The following is a 16,344-nucleotide window of genomic DNA, read 5'->3' as shown; positions in this document are numbered from 1 at the left end:
CCAATAAATACGGTATGTTGAAGTTTACTGCTTGGAAGGGAAAATCCAGATGTCGGCAAATGTGATTCAGTTGGGCAATGCAAAATCAATCCTGGATAGTAAATGGGTTTTATAAATGTGGCAAATGATACAATGCACATTCTATAGAAAAAAAGTCGATACTTTACTTGTCCTCCTACTATAGAAGAAATTGGTGATTTTTGTTTAAAATCCTATAATACTTTGTTTTTTCCAAGGATAAGAGTTGCTGAATTTAGTTTTTTTCTTCTAGTGCCTGCATGGACACAAGTGAATGTGGGGATCTTGAAGCTTGCACTGTATTGGGAAGTTACAGAGAAATACAAGAATATGCATCGTTTGGTACATCAGAAATGCTGAATTACTCAGTTAACATTTATGATGAAGGGAATTTGCTGTCTATTGTAACAAGTGGAGGTAAGGTCTGTTTTGATACTCTGCCCAACATCATTTACCTACCACTGACCGGTGCAAGTTTTATTAATACATATTTTTTTATTCTTGTCTTTTTTGAACTTTGTTTGTATAGCATGTCTACTTGTCCTAACTTGACATTAATTCTGTAATTATTGCTGATCTTTTTGTATCTGCCATCCTGCTATGGCTCCCACAGCTTAAATGCGCTTGAACCTTTTGAGGTTCAAGTTCAAACTGGCACAATGAGCCATTATGATGGTTTGACATGTTTGTTTATTTTTAAACAAAAAAACAAGACTTTAATTCAATCACTTTATTGTAATATTTGTATATATTGCAGGTGCTCATGGGACACATGTGGCTAGTATTGCTGCGGGTCACTTTCCCGATGAACCTGAAAGAAATGGAATAGCTCCAGGGGCCCAGATCCTAGCCATAAAGATCGGCGATACTAGGCTCAGCACAATGGAGACTGGCACAGGACTGATTAGAGCGGTATGGCATACTACTTTGTCTTGGGAGTCTAAAATAAAATCTATTTTCTTCATGCCCATTCAAACTCCTGTCATTGGGGATGCTGCACCCCTGATGCCTGGCCCTGCCCTCTTCTGCCTCTTGCATCCCATGATGGCCCACATTCATGCTGGTTGACCCCCTGGCAGGCTCTGTGGTATTGATAAGCCCTTCACCTGCTAACTTTTCCAGCTGTGGCTTTCCTACCTGTCCTACTTGCATGAAGTGTGGCAAACCTGATGTGTGGACAATTCTCATTAGGGTTCTGTGTGGTAAAACTGCCAAAGACATCAGGCTCCATGTTCACTATTTATTTTTTTTTCACTGTCAATTTTCAGGATTTTTTTTTTTTTTTTTTTTTAACTACTCTTCCTTGCTGGAGTTGCTTAGTGCAGTGGGTGGAAATGTGCCACGTCCCAGTAAACCTTGTTTGTTCCCTCACAACTGATGTCTAGTTCATGGCGGGTCCTCACCTATAAGTAAGTTCTTTCAATGTCTGCATAGGATCGAACAGATGTTGGTGCTTTGGTTACTGGGTAAGAGAAAAATTACTCTTCCACCCTCTCTTGTATTCATGGCAGGCTGTGGCACATGTTTTTTCTGTTAGACACGTCATCTTTCCCAGATGTGTGTTCCTTCCTGTAAGGTCTTGCTGAAATGCCAGGGCTATTGCTAGCTACCCCTGGCATGATGTGAGAATGTAGCAGCTAATGTGACTGTATCGACATCTGGGATAAGCCCTGTGTAAGCCAAATTTTACTCTCTCTTGCAAAGCTGGCTGTCAATACAGCTACATTTTCACTTGGTGCCAGCTTTAGCCCTGGCACTTATTATGGTACTGAAAGCAAAACTCAAAATGACCAAATGTTTTCTGTTATTAGCATTAACAAAGCAGATTTTATTTTTCTGACTTCCCTTTGTAACAGTTTTTACCTAATGATTCTGCCAGTAAGTCTGTCGGTTTTTTTTTTTTTTGTTTTTTTTTTTTCCAATTTGCTTTTACAGACGAAGCTGTCCAGTAAAAGAGTCTGTTAGAGGGTTGAAACAAACCATTTACCACTGACAGGGATACTTACAAAGGTCTTTATTTCAAAAGGAAAAAAACAGTTCCTGTAAATGGGTAAAGAGTGTCTTTGAGTTTAGCTTTAATTTGTCACTTTTGTAAAGTCCATCTAACACTAGTCTTCCCAGACAATGCTGCTATCCAATGCTGCTATTTCAGTTGCGTGGTTAACAAGCGTTTCGCAATACAAGCAATTTTATATGTTTTTTTTTTTAAATCCTGACTCCGTTTTCGAGTGTTGTCTCACAAGACAAACAGGATTAAAGCCTATGCAGTACTGCATTTGGCCAGTGGTGCAGGGGCACCAGTGACACTCAGAGCCGTTTTGGAAATACTCAGAATTACTCAAATAATCAGAAACGCCCATAAATATTCTGTTTGATAGAATAATTTATAACTAATTGATAGAACACTTATAAATAATATATATATATATATAATATAAAATATATGAGCTCCCCCTACTTTTATAGCTATGAGTGAGATCTCACTTAAAGTACTCAGTCTTTAGTCTTCTGTTCTTCTCTAGCAATTATAATTTGTAATCCAAGGTTAAAGCAGTTAAAGTTGAGTTAAAGATGATCCTAGTGTTGCTTCCATAAATATAGTACAATGCTTGAGATGTGATAATAAGTAGGCCTTATGCCTGCCTAGTGTCAGTTGCTATACTCCTCTTCCATAGTACTAAGTATTCCAGCGAGGCCTATATATAAGTCTGACTAGGTGGAAAGTTTAGAAAACTGTGGGTTGCAACCCACTCAGTATGTTAACTTTGGTCTGGTGTTTGCAGCTTGCTTCAGCGTTAGCCGGCATTCCATTCTGATAGGTGGACCTGGTCTCCCGATGTGCAAACGAGTGTCTCTGGATCCTCTTAATCCAATCACTGTGTCTTCAGCTCACCCACACAACCGAGCAGGGTTGCGCTCTGCAAAGGCAACAGGCCGCTTCCTCTGGGAGGCCTCCGCACAAGTCCTCGCAGGCAGGCCACGTGTTCCCAAGAGACCCAAAATGGCCGCTTGTGGTCCTTTTTTGTCCTACCCAGCATGCAATGCAAGAGAGGGTGTCCGTGGGTAGGTCACCCGGCATCCTGGGTAAAAAGGGTCAACTCCTGAATGTAAATGACAGTCACTTCCTGTAAATAGTTCAATGCTTGTGGAAGCAAAAATCATTTAAGTTCACTTTCAGTAATTGGCCGCTAGATGGCGCCAAACACTAAGCTATCGAACCGTCCATAGACTTTCATTGTAATTGCTAATACACATTAGTAGACAAGGATACCAGCGCTACACTTGCAAGTAAAAATCCTGTATTTTCTGCTAGAAAATTACTTAGAACCCCCAAACATTATATATAATGTAACTGATAAACTGATCAGTAACTGTAACTGATCAATATCAGCTCATTTATATAGCTTGTGGTATTTTCTTTTCAAGGCAGCATGGTGGCAAATCTTGCCTTGCCATGCTGGAATCCCAGGTTCAATTATTACTAGGGACACAAGTGTGAATGTTCTGTACCTGTTAGTGTGGTTCTCTTCTCGTAACCCAGAAACTTGTAGGTCATCTGCCTTCTGGCCTGTTGTTGATGGGTAAATATTGCTGCAGTTCCTGCCCAATTACATATACTGGAACCTGCCCAATCTTCTTGCTGCTGAATGGTTACCCTATTTTTTCAGTTAGACAGCTTTATTACTATACAGGATTTATATAGTGCCAACAGTTTACGCAGCACTTTACAATATTAAAGGAGACAATACAGTTCAAATACAATAAAATACAAGAGGTTTAAGAGGGCCCTGCTCAGAAGAGCTTAAAATCTACCAGTAGCTGCATCGGGGCTTTTTACAAGTGGTCTTTGATTTGTTTCCCTTTAGTACTTAAACTGCTCAGTATTGCTTTTTTGATTGCTTGTACTCTGCAATTCATTTTTGCTTTTGAAGTTTAGTTTTAAATGGTGTGATAAAGCTTTCTTTCCCTGTGGGGATTGCTACAAACTGACCTTTGTCACTGTCTATCTTCTTTGACAAGGTTGTCTTAGATATGGTGGCTTCCTGTGTAAAAGGGATGTCTGTTTACTTTGATGAAATGTGTGGCTGGTACTCCCGTTTGTATTATGACACTTTTTTTTTTTTTTTTTTTTTTCCCCACAGATGATTGAAGCAATAAAGTATAAATGTGACCTGGTCAATTACAGTTATGGTGAAGCAACACACTGGCCGAACTCTGGGTATGTTTCTGAGCCTAAGTATCGAGAATAAAAACGATGCGCACAGAACAATTGGTTGTTATAAAGGCTGATGGATTTGGTAAAATTATGACTCCTGTCCATTCAGAAGGTAGTTTAATTCTATGCTATTCAAGTATCCCTTTAGTCAGAAAATAAGATCCTTCCAGATCACTTCAGGCTGGCCCACTTTGCAGGTATAGCTATGTAAAACTTTAAAAATAAAGTATAGACAAAAACTCACCCAAGCTCTACCGAATATTTATAGGATGATGAGCTGAATAACAGTGCTAAGGCCATTGTGTCCCATACATCAAATTTAAAAAGAACGCCGGCAACTGATTGCTTCTTCTTAAATCTTTATTGAGCACAGACAGCAGTGTGACATCAAAACGCTTACGTGTTTCGGCAAAAGCCTTCCTCATAGCATACAGATTTTATAATAAAATCAAGTTTATATATGAAAAGGTATCCATTCTTCCAAAAAAAGGGAAGGGTACAATCCAATTTAAAATTAATTTAACAATTAAAATCATGTGAGGTTGGTACAACCGGAGAAGGGCGAGGGAAAGAATGGAAAACGGACTGAAAACTATAGGGCAAACAATTATTGATCCCATGTGGAATCAAATTATATTATTTTAAAAACAAATTCACATCCATTCTACTGTTCATTCCACTAGGAAATCGAGTATTCAATCTATCCACCACACCTTCCGTTGAAGTAGGGCATGGTGTGCCTTCTTACTGATAGCATTCCCAATCAGATCACCACGTTCTGTAAGCTGCTTCTGTTTGATTTGCAACTGCCATGGTGCTGCACATGTGATCAGTTATGACACCAGCCAATTGATGGTTTTATAGCTTGGTTGCGGAAACAAGGAAATGTGGCTGCTGTTGGTAATCCTGGCTTTCCAGGAAGGTAACTTTTTTTTTTCTTTTTTTTTACAACTGTTAAATCAATTGTTTTGCGCTTATGATTTACTTCCTCTCAGGGGCTCTGGGCTTCATCAAAATGGCAGCCTCCAGCAAGAAACCGGATCAATGCTGGAGGCAATTTTACAGCACACACAAATTTTGGTAGCATAATTATTAATGTTAAACGAATGTACCTTGCTAAAAAAAAAAAAAAAAAAAAAATATTTTTTTATCAAGTTATGAGTAGAGTTCAGCTTCAAGCTAGCCACACATGGCTCAATAAATTACTTCCTCCATGCTCAACGGTGTGCTTGGAGGAATCTCTACAGCCATTTATTGTGTTCAGCAGCCACGACACCCATGACTGCCTTTATAGTATCATTGATGAGCAGAAATTGCATTTGATAGGGTCATTGTTTGGGTAATTTTATTTTCCACCGAGCCCTGTCGACTTTTGTCAAGCTGGGTAGTGCTCTGGAGCAACCCACAGCTCCCATTTTGGCCAATTTAGAGTTGGTTCTGGATGCTGAGCTGCTAGCTGAGGAACAAGGACTATTGGTCATCTGAAAGGTTTTCAACCTAAATTTGCTTAGCTAATTTGAGTATGCTGTCTTCTGAATTATTGAACAGGCTGCTTATTATGAATGTACAATCCTCTCACTTCATTTGTCATGCAGGAGAATATGTGAGGCAATAAATGAAGCCGTGTGGAAGCATAATGTCATTTATGTGTCAAGTGCTGGAAATAATGGTCCATGTCTTTCCACTGTTGGCTGTCCAGGTGGAACTACCTCCAGTGTCATTGGTAAGTTGGTGATTTTCAGGAATATGGCAATGCCCTTTTTTAAGTTGTGGCCCCATATGCTCACCCCACAAAAAAAAAAAAAAAAAAGTTTTGAGACTTGAACCCAAAATACAAAAACAAAAATACAGTACAAAATACAGAAAAAAGCCTAGGACAGAGAGGTAGACTCGCAATGCTCTTAGGCTGACTTCATACTTTTGCATTGCAGCAACCCTCGTTCATTTAACATTGCACTCCAATAGTAAGTAATTGGATGCTAATGGACTCGCACCAGAATGCACGTGTGGTACAATGAATGTTCACTGATTTACAGTGTTAGTTTCACATGGCTGCTTGTACAGTTTTATCTTGTGGAGTTCAACTTGTACAGAAATTGTATCTAATAAAAATTAATCTGGATTTGCCCAAACTGCTTTCAGCTGAGAATAAGTCACGTGGGTGAAAATAATGATCGCTGTGGTACATGGGTTTGGTGAATTGGGCCCACTGTCTTATCTTTTTTACTTTGGTGCTTCTGGTAATATTTGTGTAATGTGTGTATTGTGTTCCTGTTGCTTATAGGTGTGGGTGCCTATGTATCTCCAGACATGATGGTGGCAGAATATTCCCTCCGTGAAAAACTTCCTGCCAATCAGTACACGTGGTCTTCAAGAGGTCCTAGGTATGTGGTGTGTGTTTGTGTTTTTTTTTTTTTCTCCATTTGGGATTTGTACTAATCTTAGGAGGTTATAGATATGTGCTAAGGCAAAGTAAGTGGTTTTAGGTTAAAAGTTGACAACTCTTCTAAATAACACATTAAACCGTCCTACATGTTTGACTGTGTACTCTTTCTGTTAGCTGAAGGTGCGCACATGCTACTAATTGAGAGGCAATGATTTGGCATGAAAATACATACAACTGATTCTAATAAGGCACATTCAAGACAGGAAATAATATAGTCCATAAACAATACTAATAAAACGTTAGCCCATTGAATAGAATAGGGCCAAGACAACTAATCGATTATGAAATTAATCGATTAATTGGCCGCTAACATAATGGAGTTTAAAAAAACAAAAACAAAACACAATTAGCCCTTTATAGTACAAAAAAGAGCAAATAATCACTACTGTAACCATGCTTTTTTTCAGCTGCTGCGTATTTGGAAAGGATCAGGGACTTTTTATTTTAATGCAAAACTGTACTTTTTTGGTTCACTATATTTCAATGGAGAAGCTGCTAAAAAAGCAGGTAATGCGTTTTTGCAGCAATTTGTGTTTTTTAATCTGCTCTACAACAAATTGGCAAAAAAAAAATGCAAACGCGTAAATCGCATCAAAATCACGTGTGCAAACATTAAAACACAGAGCAAAAACGGATCAAAAGCAAACTGCATAGGTGTGTATCGAGCCTTATGAGAATATTCATACAAAAAAAATCTCTAAACATTCGCTGAATGAAAGAATGTTTTGAAATTTTTACTTTCTTTTAACATTCTGTTTTTAAAATTAATGTAATTTCTGAACAAAAACTACATACACTGTCTGAAAACTCCTTTTGACTAAGAAATTTTCTGTTTCTAAATTTTCCCATCACTGTGGTTGAAAACAAACCTCGATTTGACCCCACTAACAATTAGAAAATCGAACGAACATTCTTAAAATTATTTATATTTAGCAATGCATATAGATATTTAAGAATACATTTCATTTTTTTTTTTTTTTTTTTTTTAAACTTTACATATTAAAGCGGGAGTCCGCCGGGACTCCGCGGTTTTATTATTTTTTTTTTTTATTTTTATTTTTTTTAAAGCCAGCAGCTACAAATACTGCAGCTGCTGACTTTTAAAATAGTGACACTTGCCTGTCCAGCGCGCCCGTGATGTCAGCACCCGAAGCCGATCTCTAGATCGTCTCTCGGGTCCTGTCGCCGCCATCTTGGGTATGGGAATCAGGAAATGGAGCCTTTCGGCTTCATTTCCCAGTTCCCTACTGCGCATGCGCGAGTTGCGCTGCGCAATAAGGACGGTCCTCGCTGCCTCTGGGATCTGTGTGTTTCCCAGCAGGCAGCGGGGCACTTGGGGAAAGGGGCGGGCACTTGCGGAAAGGGGCGTAATCTACGCCCCTTTCCACAGAGAGCTATCCCGGAAGTGGGTGCAGATACCTGTACTGTACAGGTATCTGCACCCCCCTCCCCCCTGAAAGGTGCCAATTGTGGCGCCGGAGGGGGGAGGGTTCCGATGAGCGGAAGGTCCACTTTAGGGTGGACCTCCGCTTTAACTAAATTATACACCACACTTTTTTTTGAAAGTTATTAACCGATTAATCGAATAATCAAAACAATAATCGACCAACTAATCGATTATGGAAATAATAGTTAGTTGCAGCCCTAGAATAGAATAATGGTGGTAGCTATCCTTCAGAAAAAGCCAGCTCTATGGAATGAAGCAAAGGAGAGGAAGACAGACAGGAAGCTCCACCTGAGTGTAGTATTGGTGTAAATGATTTAATAGCAAAGATACAAAACACTCACAGGATATAAGTTAAAATATTCTCACCCAGAGGGAGAGGACACCAAACCTTCAGTGCTGAGATGGACCTAACGCTACTAAAAATCGGACCGTTCTGGTCCTTCTCTTTTTGTTCTGACTACATTTTTTTTTTTTTTTTTTTTTTTTTTTTTCAACCATAATCTGTATAGACATTCATCTTCAGGCCAGTAGAAGGAGCACCAGCTCAGAGCGCGTAGCCTATCCAGTGCAGTGTTCCCGGTCTTCTCCCCGCTTCCGGGGATGTAATGTCCCTATGTTCCACACTGGTTCAGTTGGACTTCCTGGTGGCCACAGGATGTGCTTGCAGACCTCTCTACCACAGCAGCATGTGGATACAGTGTGAGGATGTCAGACCAGAGAGTGATATTTTACTACAGATGAGCATATTTTAACTGATATCCTGTGAGTTTTTTGTATATTTGCTATTAAACCGTTTACTACTACACGCAGATGGTGCTTGCTGTCTTTCTCTCCTTTTGCAATGATTTAGCATGGACATGCTGTTACTGGCAGGAGTTCCAGGTAAGAAACTTTGCGAAAGATTCACAATAACATTATTTTCTTAAAGGAGAAGTCCAGCCAAAGCTTGGTTGGCTGTAATTCTATGGAGTGCAGTTAGTTTTGCACTCCTGTGACCTTTTTTCAGCAGAGAGTGGACTGAAGTCTGCTGATATCAGTCCAGGCACCACGTCATCCCTCCACTGGGAGTCTTGATCCACCAGGTGCGTGGACTGATGCCCGACTCGGCCACACTGAGCTGCTGAGAGCCTGAGACGGCCGCCCTCACCCACTCCACAGCCCAGCGTTCCAGTGAGTGAGGATGGGGGTACAGCAAAGAGCTGTGACTGACAGGCTACAACTCTGTGCTCATGGAGCTTTGATAACTAAGCAATCGGCAATGTTTGATCGCTCGGTTTTCAGTGCAGAGGCGCCAGGGGACAGATGCAGCATCCTCCTTGGTAAGTATAAATCTTAAAAATAAATAAATAAAATACAGCTGTATACAGCTTTTTAAGAAAGCTGCATACAGTGAGGCACAATGGCAAATATACTATAACCCCTTCCCGCCGAGCGTACGCAGATCTGCGTACTCGGCTTCCGGGGGGTATACCGGGATGATGCCCGCACCTGCAGGCATCATCCCGGTACCGTTTTTTACAGCGGGCGATTGGCTTTCCAGCCATAACAACCGATGCGGCTAAAAGCCGCTCGGCTGTTATGCCGGAGGAGCGGGAGGGGACGTCCCCCCCTCCCGCCGCCTCTCGCCGCTGTTACCGGTGCTCCCGCTCGATCGGGAGCACCGATTAGCGATCCGTCGGCTCTGGCTGCTGGGGAGGAACTGGAACGAAGCCGTAATCGGCTTCGTTCCAGTCTCCTCATCGTAAACACGGAAGCGACGTCATGACGTCACTTCCCGTTTACTCGGCTGCCAATGGCGCCGGTTTTAAAAAAATATCCGGTATTCAGAATCGCCGTTTTCGGCGATCTGAATACATTGAAGTGTAAAGGAGGGGTGGGGGGTCTTTTAGACCCCCCGATTCCCTCCATAAAGAGTACCTGTCACCACCTATTACTGTCACAAGGGATGTTTACATTCCTTGTGACAGCAATAAAAGTGATCAAATTTTTTTTTTTTAAAAACAATTTAGTCATTTTAAAATAAATAAAAAAAAAAAAAAAAAAATTTCAAAGCGCCCGCCGTCCCCGCGAGCTCGCGAAGCAAAGAAAACGCATACGGAAGTCGCGCCCGCGTATGTAAACGGTGTTCAAATCACACATGTGAGGTATCGCCGCGATCGTCAGAGCGAGAGCAATAATTCTAGCAGTAGACCTCCTCTGTAACGCTAACCTGGTAACCGTAAAAAATTTTTAAAGCGTCGCCTATTGAGATTTTTAGGTACCGTACTTTGTCGTCAATCTACAAGTGCGCGCAATTATAAAGTGTGACATGTTTGGTATCTATTTACTCGGCGTAACATTATCTTTCACATTACGCAAAAAAATTGGGCTAATTTTACTGTTTTGTTTTTTTTTATTCATGAAAGTGTCCCTTTTCCCAAAAAGTTGCGTTTAAAACACCACTGCGCAAATACCGTGTGACATAAAATATTGCAACAATCGCCGTTTTATTCTCTAGAGCCTCTGCTAAAAAAATATATATAATGTTTGGGGGTTCCAAGTAATTTTCTAGCAAAAAATATGGATTTTAACTTGTAAACACCAAATTCCAAAAATAGGCTTAGTCATGAAAGGGTTAAAACAGGTTTTGGGTTTACATTTGTTTTAAACAATGAGACTGTTGTTGAGTCCATATAACTAAGGACCCTAGCGTCTGTTCAGCATAAATTGAAAGTGGTGTTTAAAGAAACTGGTATGATCATTTTCCTGGGAAACTTTTGTGTCTTTCTCATTACAGCTGACATATAATCGGTCTGAATGCTGGCTGATTCCTATAGGCTTAGTTTCCTTTTGTCACAGTGGGTGGCATCTAATTCCTAATCTAAACTTGAGTAGTAATTCCAACATTAATACATGTACAAGAATCATTGTGTCCTATTCATTCTCTTTTTTTTAATAAATAAGGTTTCTGTTTTTTATTTTGACATGATCAGCACTGATGGAGCTCTTGGAGTCAGTATTAGTGCTCCAGGAGGAGCTATTGCATCCGTGCCAAACTGGACATTGCGGGGCACTCAGCTAATGAATGGAACATCCATGTCTTCTCCGAATGCTTGTGGAGGAATTGCACTAGTATTATCAGGTTAGCATAATTTGCACACTTCTATTAGAAGAATTTTCTCTATCTAAGGCAGTGGTCATCAACCCTGTCCCCAGGGTCCACTAACAGGCCAGGTTTGCAAGATAACTGAAATACATCACAGGTGATATAATTTGCTTCTCAGTGATTGCAGCATTCTAGTCTGCATCTCCCCGAGTTATTACATAAAACCTGGCCTGTTAGTGGGCCCTGAGGACGGGGTTGATGACCACTGATCTAAGGTGTCCACTGTATATTGTGAAATGCATAATTAATCCCTTGGGCCCCTTGTTTACATACTGGGTGTTTTTTACGAAAGGCAAATCCACTTTGCACTTCAAGTGCAGCCACTCTAAATCTAAGGGGTAGATCTAAAATGAGTGGAAACTGCTGATTTTTATCATCCAATCATGTGCAAGCTAAAATGCTGTTTTTCATTTTCATTTTATGTCCCCCTCGGATCTACAGTGATTTTACTTTCACGTGCACTTGCAGTGCAAAGTGGATTTTCCTTTAGTAAATAACCCCCATTTTCTTTTACCTTCAGTGTTTGGGTGTAATATTTAACCACTTACGGCAATGTACTGTGGACGGACGGCCAGTACAGGCAAATTGATTTACTGGTACGTCTCTTCCTGTTTCTGGGTATAGGGCACACGCATGCAAAGCGGTGATAAAAAAAAAAGTTAGTAAAAAGCAGCACATGTTGCGCACACATTACACAAATTATCACTTGTTAGGCATACACTTAACCCTTTGATTACCTGAAATGTTAACCCCTTCCCAGCCAGTATCATTCGTGCAGTGACCGTGTATAGTATTATCACTGTCACTGGTGATGTCAGTTCCCACCCAGTGAAGTCGGTGTCAGATTGTCTGCCGCACCATCACAGTCCCACTATAAGTCACTGTGTGTGTGTGTGTATATGTATATATATATATGTGTATGTGTGTTTGTGTGTGTGTGTGTGTGTGTGTATATAATCTCTGATTCACAGTGGCTTGAAAAAGTATTCATACCCCCTTGAAATGTTCCACATACTTATATAATTTTATTTTCTTCAGGTCTTAAAGCAAATGATGTTGCTTACACTGTGCATTCAGTGAGAAGAGCATTGGAGAATACTGCTTTAAAAGCTGAAAACATTGAAGTTTTTGCCCAAGGGCATGGCATTATTCAGGTATGTATTTGTCTAGAAACACTAATCTGGTCTCTTGTATAAAATATAAGGTATGTGTGGTGATAAATGCGTTTAAAAAAATGATGTATTTCTGATCTTAATTTAAGTTGGCACAGATCAATGCAAACAGTATTGTTTGAACTTTCCAGACCTTGCTAAGTTTGGTTGTCTTGGCCTTGACGCTTAGAAATCCTGCTCTAGCATTGGGAAAGTGCTTCCTTCCAATTTCCTGAAAGATCTTCATGATGGATGCCAGTTTGCCGGGCTTGGAACGAGACCTGGATACCCTTTCCGTGCAAGGGAATCAAACTTCGAATGGATCTTGGCATGTACCCTTGGCAGGCAGACTGCATTAGCCAGCAGTGCCTAGATCACGGAAAATAGTGCCATCCCTTCCTCTGAAAATCTTTTCCTGTCTACCCATAAAATCGAAATGGGGGCATTCCAGTGATCTTTATAGCTCCAGTTTGGTTGAGGCAGATGTGGTACTCTGACATGATTAGACTTCTGGCAGACTCTACTTGGGCTTTTCCAGCTTACCTGGATTTTCTATCCAGGGACAGGTTTACCATACTGCTTTAAGGTTACTGGCTTTAATGGCATTGTTGAAGCTCTAGGTCCTTAGAAACAATGGCTTCTCTGAATCTGATTCCTACACTAAAAGCTATGAAGTCCAACTTCTGCCAGGTCTAAATTCTTTTGATCACATTTTTTGTATAAGGTTCTTGTACCGGGTATCTTATGTGGTGCCCCATAACTCGATGGGATGAGAATTTGGTTCTCTAAGCTTTTTAAAAACCCTTTTAAACATATCAGTAGTATTTTCCCTTCCTACCCTCTCACATGGCTGTGTTTCTTGTTGCCATCGCCTCTGCGAGGTGAGTTCTTGAATTGGCAGTTTTATCCTGCAAAGAACCTTTTCTGGTTTTACATAAGGACAAGGGGGTGTTGAGACCCAGAACCTCCTTCCATCTGTTTTTCTCCCCAACCAGAACATCATTCAGTTCCCTTGTATTGCCTAGATGTAGTTGGTACTTTGCATATCTTACTTACAGCCACTGATACTGTTAGACTGGTTCTTATTCCTGATGGTCCTCATCAAGGGTAACCTGTTAACCATTCCACCATTTCTCTGACTCAGGCCATTTCAAGCTCATGGTCCCTGCTCATTTTTTATCAAGGCATACTCTAGTAGACTTGTAAGAGTTTCTTAGCCTTTTTGGCATCCAGCTATTTTTATACAGATTTATAAAAGCTGCCGCCTGGTCTTCTGTTCACATGTTCGGTAAGTTTTATGCTGTGAAAGTTCAGGGCTTATCTGATGCCATCTTTGGGAATAATGTTCTCTTAAACCACTTTTTGAGCTCCAGGCAGGCTTTGGTTCTTTTTGTTTTCATGTGGTCTTTCTTGAGGGAACCCAATCTACGGTTCCAGGACCCCGTCATTTATCTAATTAACGCTTTATGCAATGATGTGATTTGAGTGTGCATTAGCTTTTTTTGTTTTGTTTTTACAAATGTTTGTTTTCTTGTGCTAGTCTTTTGTTGTGGTTTTCAACTCAGTCGGGCTACTTTCAGACATTCCAACAGCTTTTTATTTTCCTGTGTCCCTATATGACAAACAAGAAGGAATGATTTTTATTGTAAAAACCCATTGCTTGTAAATCCTTTTAGCCACAAAGGATATAAATCCACCTTTTGCCTAGTAGACGTTGTATCGTTGTGCTGTAACGAGAGCAGAGCTGTGTGGGGGGGGGGGGTGCCTCCAGCAGGCACTACCTGGCCCTACCCGGCCCTACCCACTCCTACCCACTAATGGCTGCCTGCTGAAAACTGCAGGAAGGGGCAGAGTCTAGACCAGTTACACTGCACTAGGAGAGAGTGCAGCAGTAACTGGTCTTCATTACAGGAGGCTCCTGCACAAAGGAAAAGCTTCACACTATATCACTGCACAGATCTGAAAGAAATCCACAAAGCACACCAGTATTCATGTAAGAATACACATGCTTCTCTTGTAGTTTGACAATATTTGTTCATCCCGGAGTTCAGTTTTAATAGGCTAAGCAAGCTGAAGTTTTTGTGAATTAACTTTATTTAATTTTTTTCACTTTTTAAGGTTGCTTTAGTTGCAATTTTTAATAGCTCAGAGGACACCCTTTTAATCTGAAATGAGAAGGCTTTCCTACATATTAATGATGCGTGAAAACCAGAGTTACAGCATATTTTTATGCGGTCGGTTTTTCTTACCCCAATATATATATATATATATATATATATATATATATATATATATATATATATATATATATATATATATATATATATATAATATATAATTTATTAGTAATATATATTACACATACACACACTCTCAATAATACACAGTGCCTTGAAATGGTCCACGTTTTGTGATGTTACAACTACTGTTTGTATTCGACCCCTTTTTTTACTCTGATACCCTTAACTGTGTGTAATTCTCAGTAAAAATACAGCTGTTCTGTGAAGCCCTCAGAAGCAGCCAAGATGCCCATGGTAACTCTGGTGGAAGAATTTGTCCACAACTATTAGTCAACTATTAGTCAGGCTAATAAAAAAAAAAGAAGAAAGCCATTGGTGAAAGAAAGCCATGAGAAGTCCTTTTTGCCAGAAGCCATGTGGGGGACACAGCAAACTTGCAAAAGAGGCTCTGGTCAGATGAGACGAAAATTTTACTATTTGGCCTAAAAGCAAAACTATTTGAGTTGGGCGAAAAACTAAACTGCACATGAACTACCCTGAACACACAATCCACTGTCAAACATGGCAGTAGCAGCATCGTGTTGCGGGGATGCTTTTCTTCAGCAGGGACAGGGAAGCTGGTCAGAGTTGATGGGGAAGATGGATGGAGCCAAATACAGGGCAATCTTGGTAATTCTGCACAAGTCTTGAGACTGGGGCAGAGGTTCACCTTCCAGCAGGACAACGACCCTAAACATACAGCCAGAGCTACAATGGAATGGTTTAGATCAAAGCATATTTACATGTTAGAATGGCCCAGTTAAAGTCCAGATCTAAATCCAATTGAGCATCTGTGGCAAGACTTGAAAATTGCTGTTCAGACTCTCTCCATCCAATCTGACAGAGCTTGAGCTATTTTGCAAAGAAGACTGGGCAAAAATCTCAATATCTCTAGATGTGCAAAGCTGGTAGAGACATCCCCAAAAGACTTGCAGCTATAAAGGTGGTTCTACAAAGTCTTGACTTAAGGGGCTGAATACAAATGCACCCCACGCTTTTTTTTTTTTCTTTCACATATTTGTAAAAAAATTGAAAAATTATTTAATTTTCCTTCCACTTCACAATTATGTGTCACTTTGTGTTGGTCTATCACATACAAACAAAAAAAATGTATTTATTAAGCTGTGTGTGTGTGATGATCCAAAATCCCTCTTCATGTACATTGTGTTGATTACAAGGCAGACAATTTATTTTATTGATATATATATTTTTTTTCATTTTTAATTGTAGGTCGACAAAGCCTATGACTACCTCATGCAGAACACCTCATTAATCAATAAAATAGGTTTTACAGTTTCTGTTGGAAACGCCCGTGGAATTTATCTCAGGGATCCAGTTCAGGTTTCTGCACCCTCAGACTATGGTGTAGGCATTGAGCCAATGTTCCCAGAAAATACAGGTAATCTGCAGTAATGCAGTAGAAGGGTGATGTTAAAAATGCATATATTATAACGAATTACGTTTTTTACTTTAGTAATATGATACACAGGCTGCTTTAAATCTTGATGATGGGGTGTATGCTGCCAGATTCATGTGAGGACACTAGCAAACAAAGTTTAACCAATTCCTGCCTGGCCTATAGCAGATTGACAGCCGGAAGGTGGTTCAGTTATCCTGACTGGGCGTCGTATGATGTCCACCA

At 40.2% G+C, this 16,344-nt stretch overlaps 1 protein-coding gene across 3 annotated transcripts in view; it reads left to right on the top strand.

The window, feature by feature from the left end:
* The window catches only part of TPP2 (tripeptidyl peptidase 2), a 118,119-nt gene that overhangs the window by 24,241 nt on the left and 77,534 nt on the right, over positions 1-16,344 (top strand). For all 3 annotated transcript variants that reach the window (XM_077482935.1, XM_077482934.1, XM_077482936.1), the window contains exons 6-13: positions 272-435; positions 776-930; positions 4,161-4,237; positions 5,830-5,957; positions 6,519-6,618; positions 11,100-11,248; positions 12,311-12,426; positions 15,933-16,101. In XM_077482935.1, the coding sequence (XP_077339061.1) occupies positions 272-435; positions 776-930; positions 4,161-4,237; positions 5,830-5,957; positions 6,519-6,618; positions 11,100-11,248; positions 12,311-12,426; positions 15,933-16,101 (1,058 nt within the window). The remainder of the gene's footprint in view (positions 1-271; positions 436-775; positions 931-4,160; positions 4,238-5,829; positions 5,958-6,518; positions 6,619-11,099; positions 11,249-12,310; positions 12,427-15,932; positions 16,102-16,344) is intronic.

The sequence above is a fragment of the Lithobates pipiens genome, unplaced genomic scaffold, assembly GCF_037356315.1.
Source record: "Lithobates pipiens isolate NorthernLeopardFrog02 unplaced genomic scaffold, aLitPip1_a1.2 Scaffold_16, whole genome shotgun sequence".
Classification (NCBI taxonomy): domain Eukaryota; kingdom Metazoa; phylum Chordata; class Amphibia; order Anura; family Ranidae; genus Lithobates; species Lithobates pipiens.
This window is presented reverse-complemented; position numbering and strand designations above follow the sequence as displayed.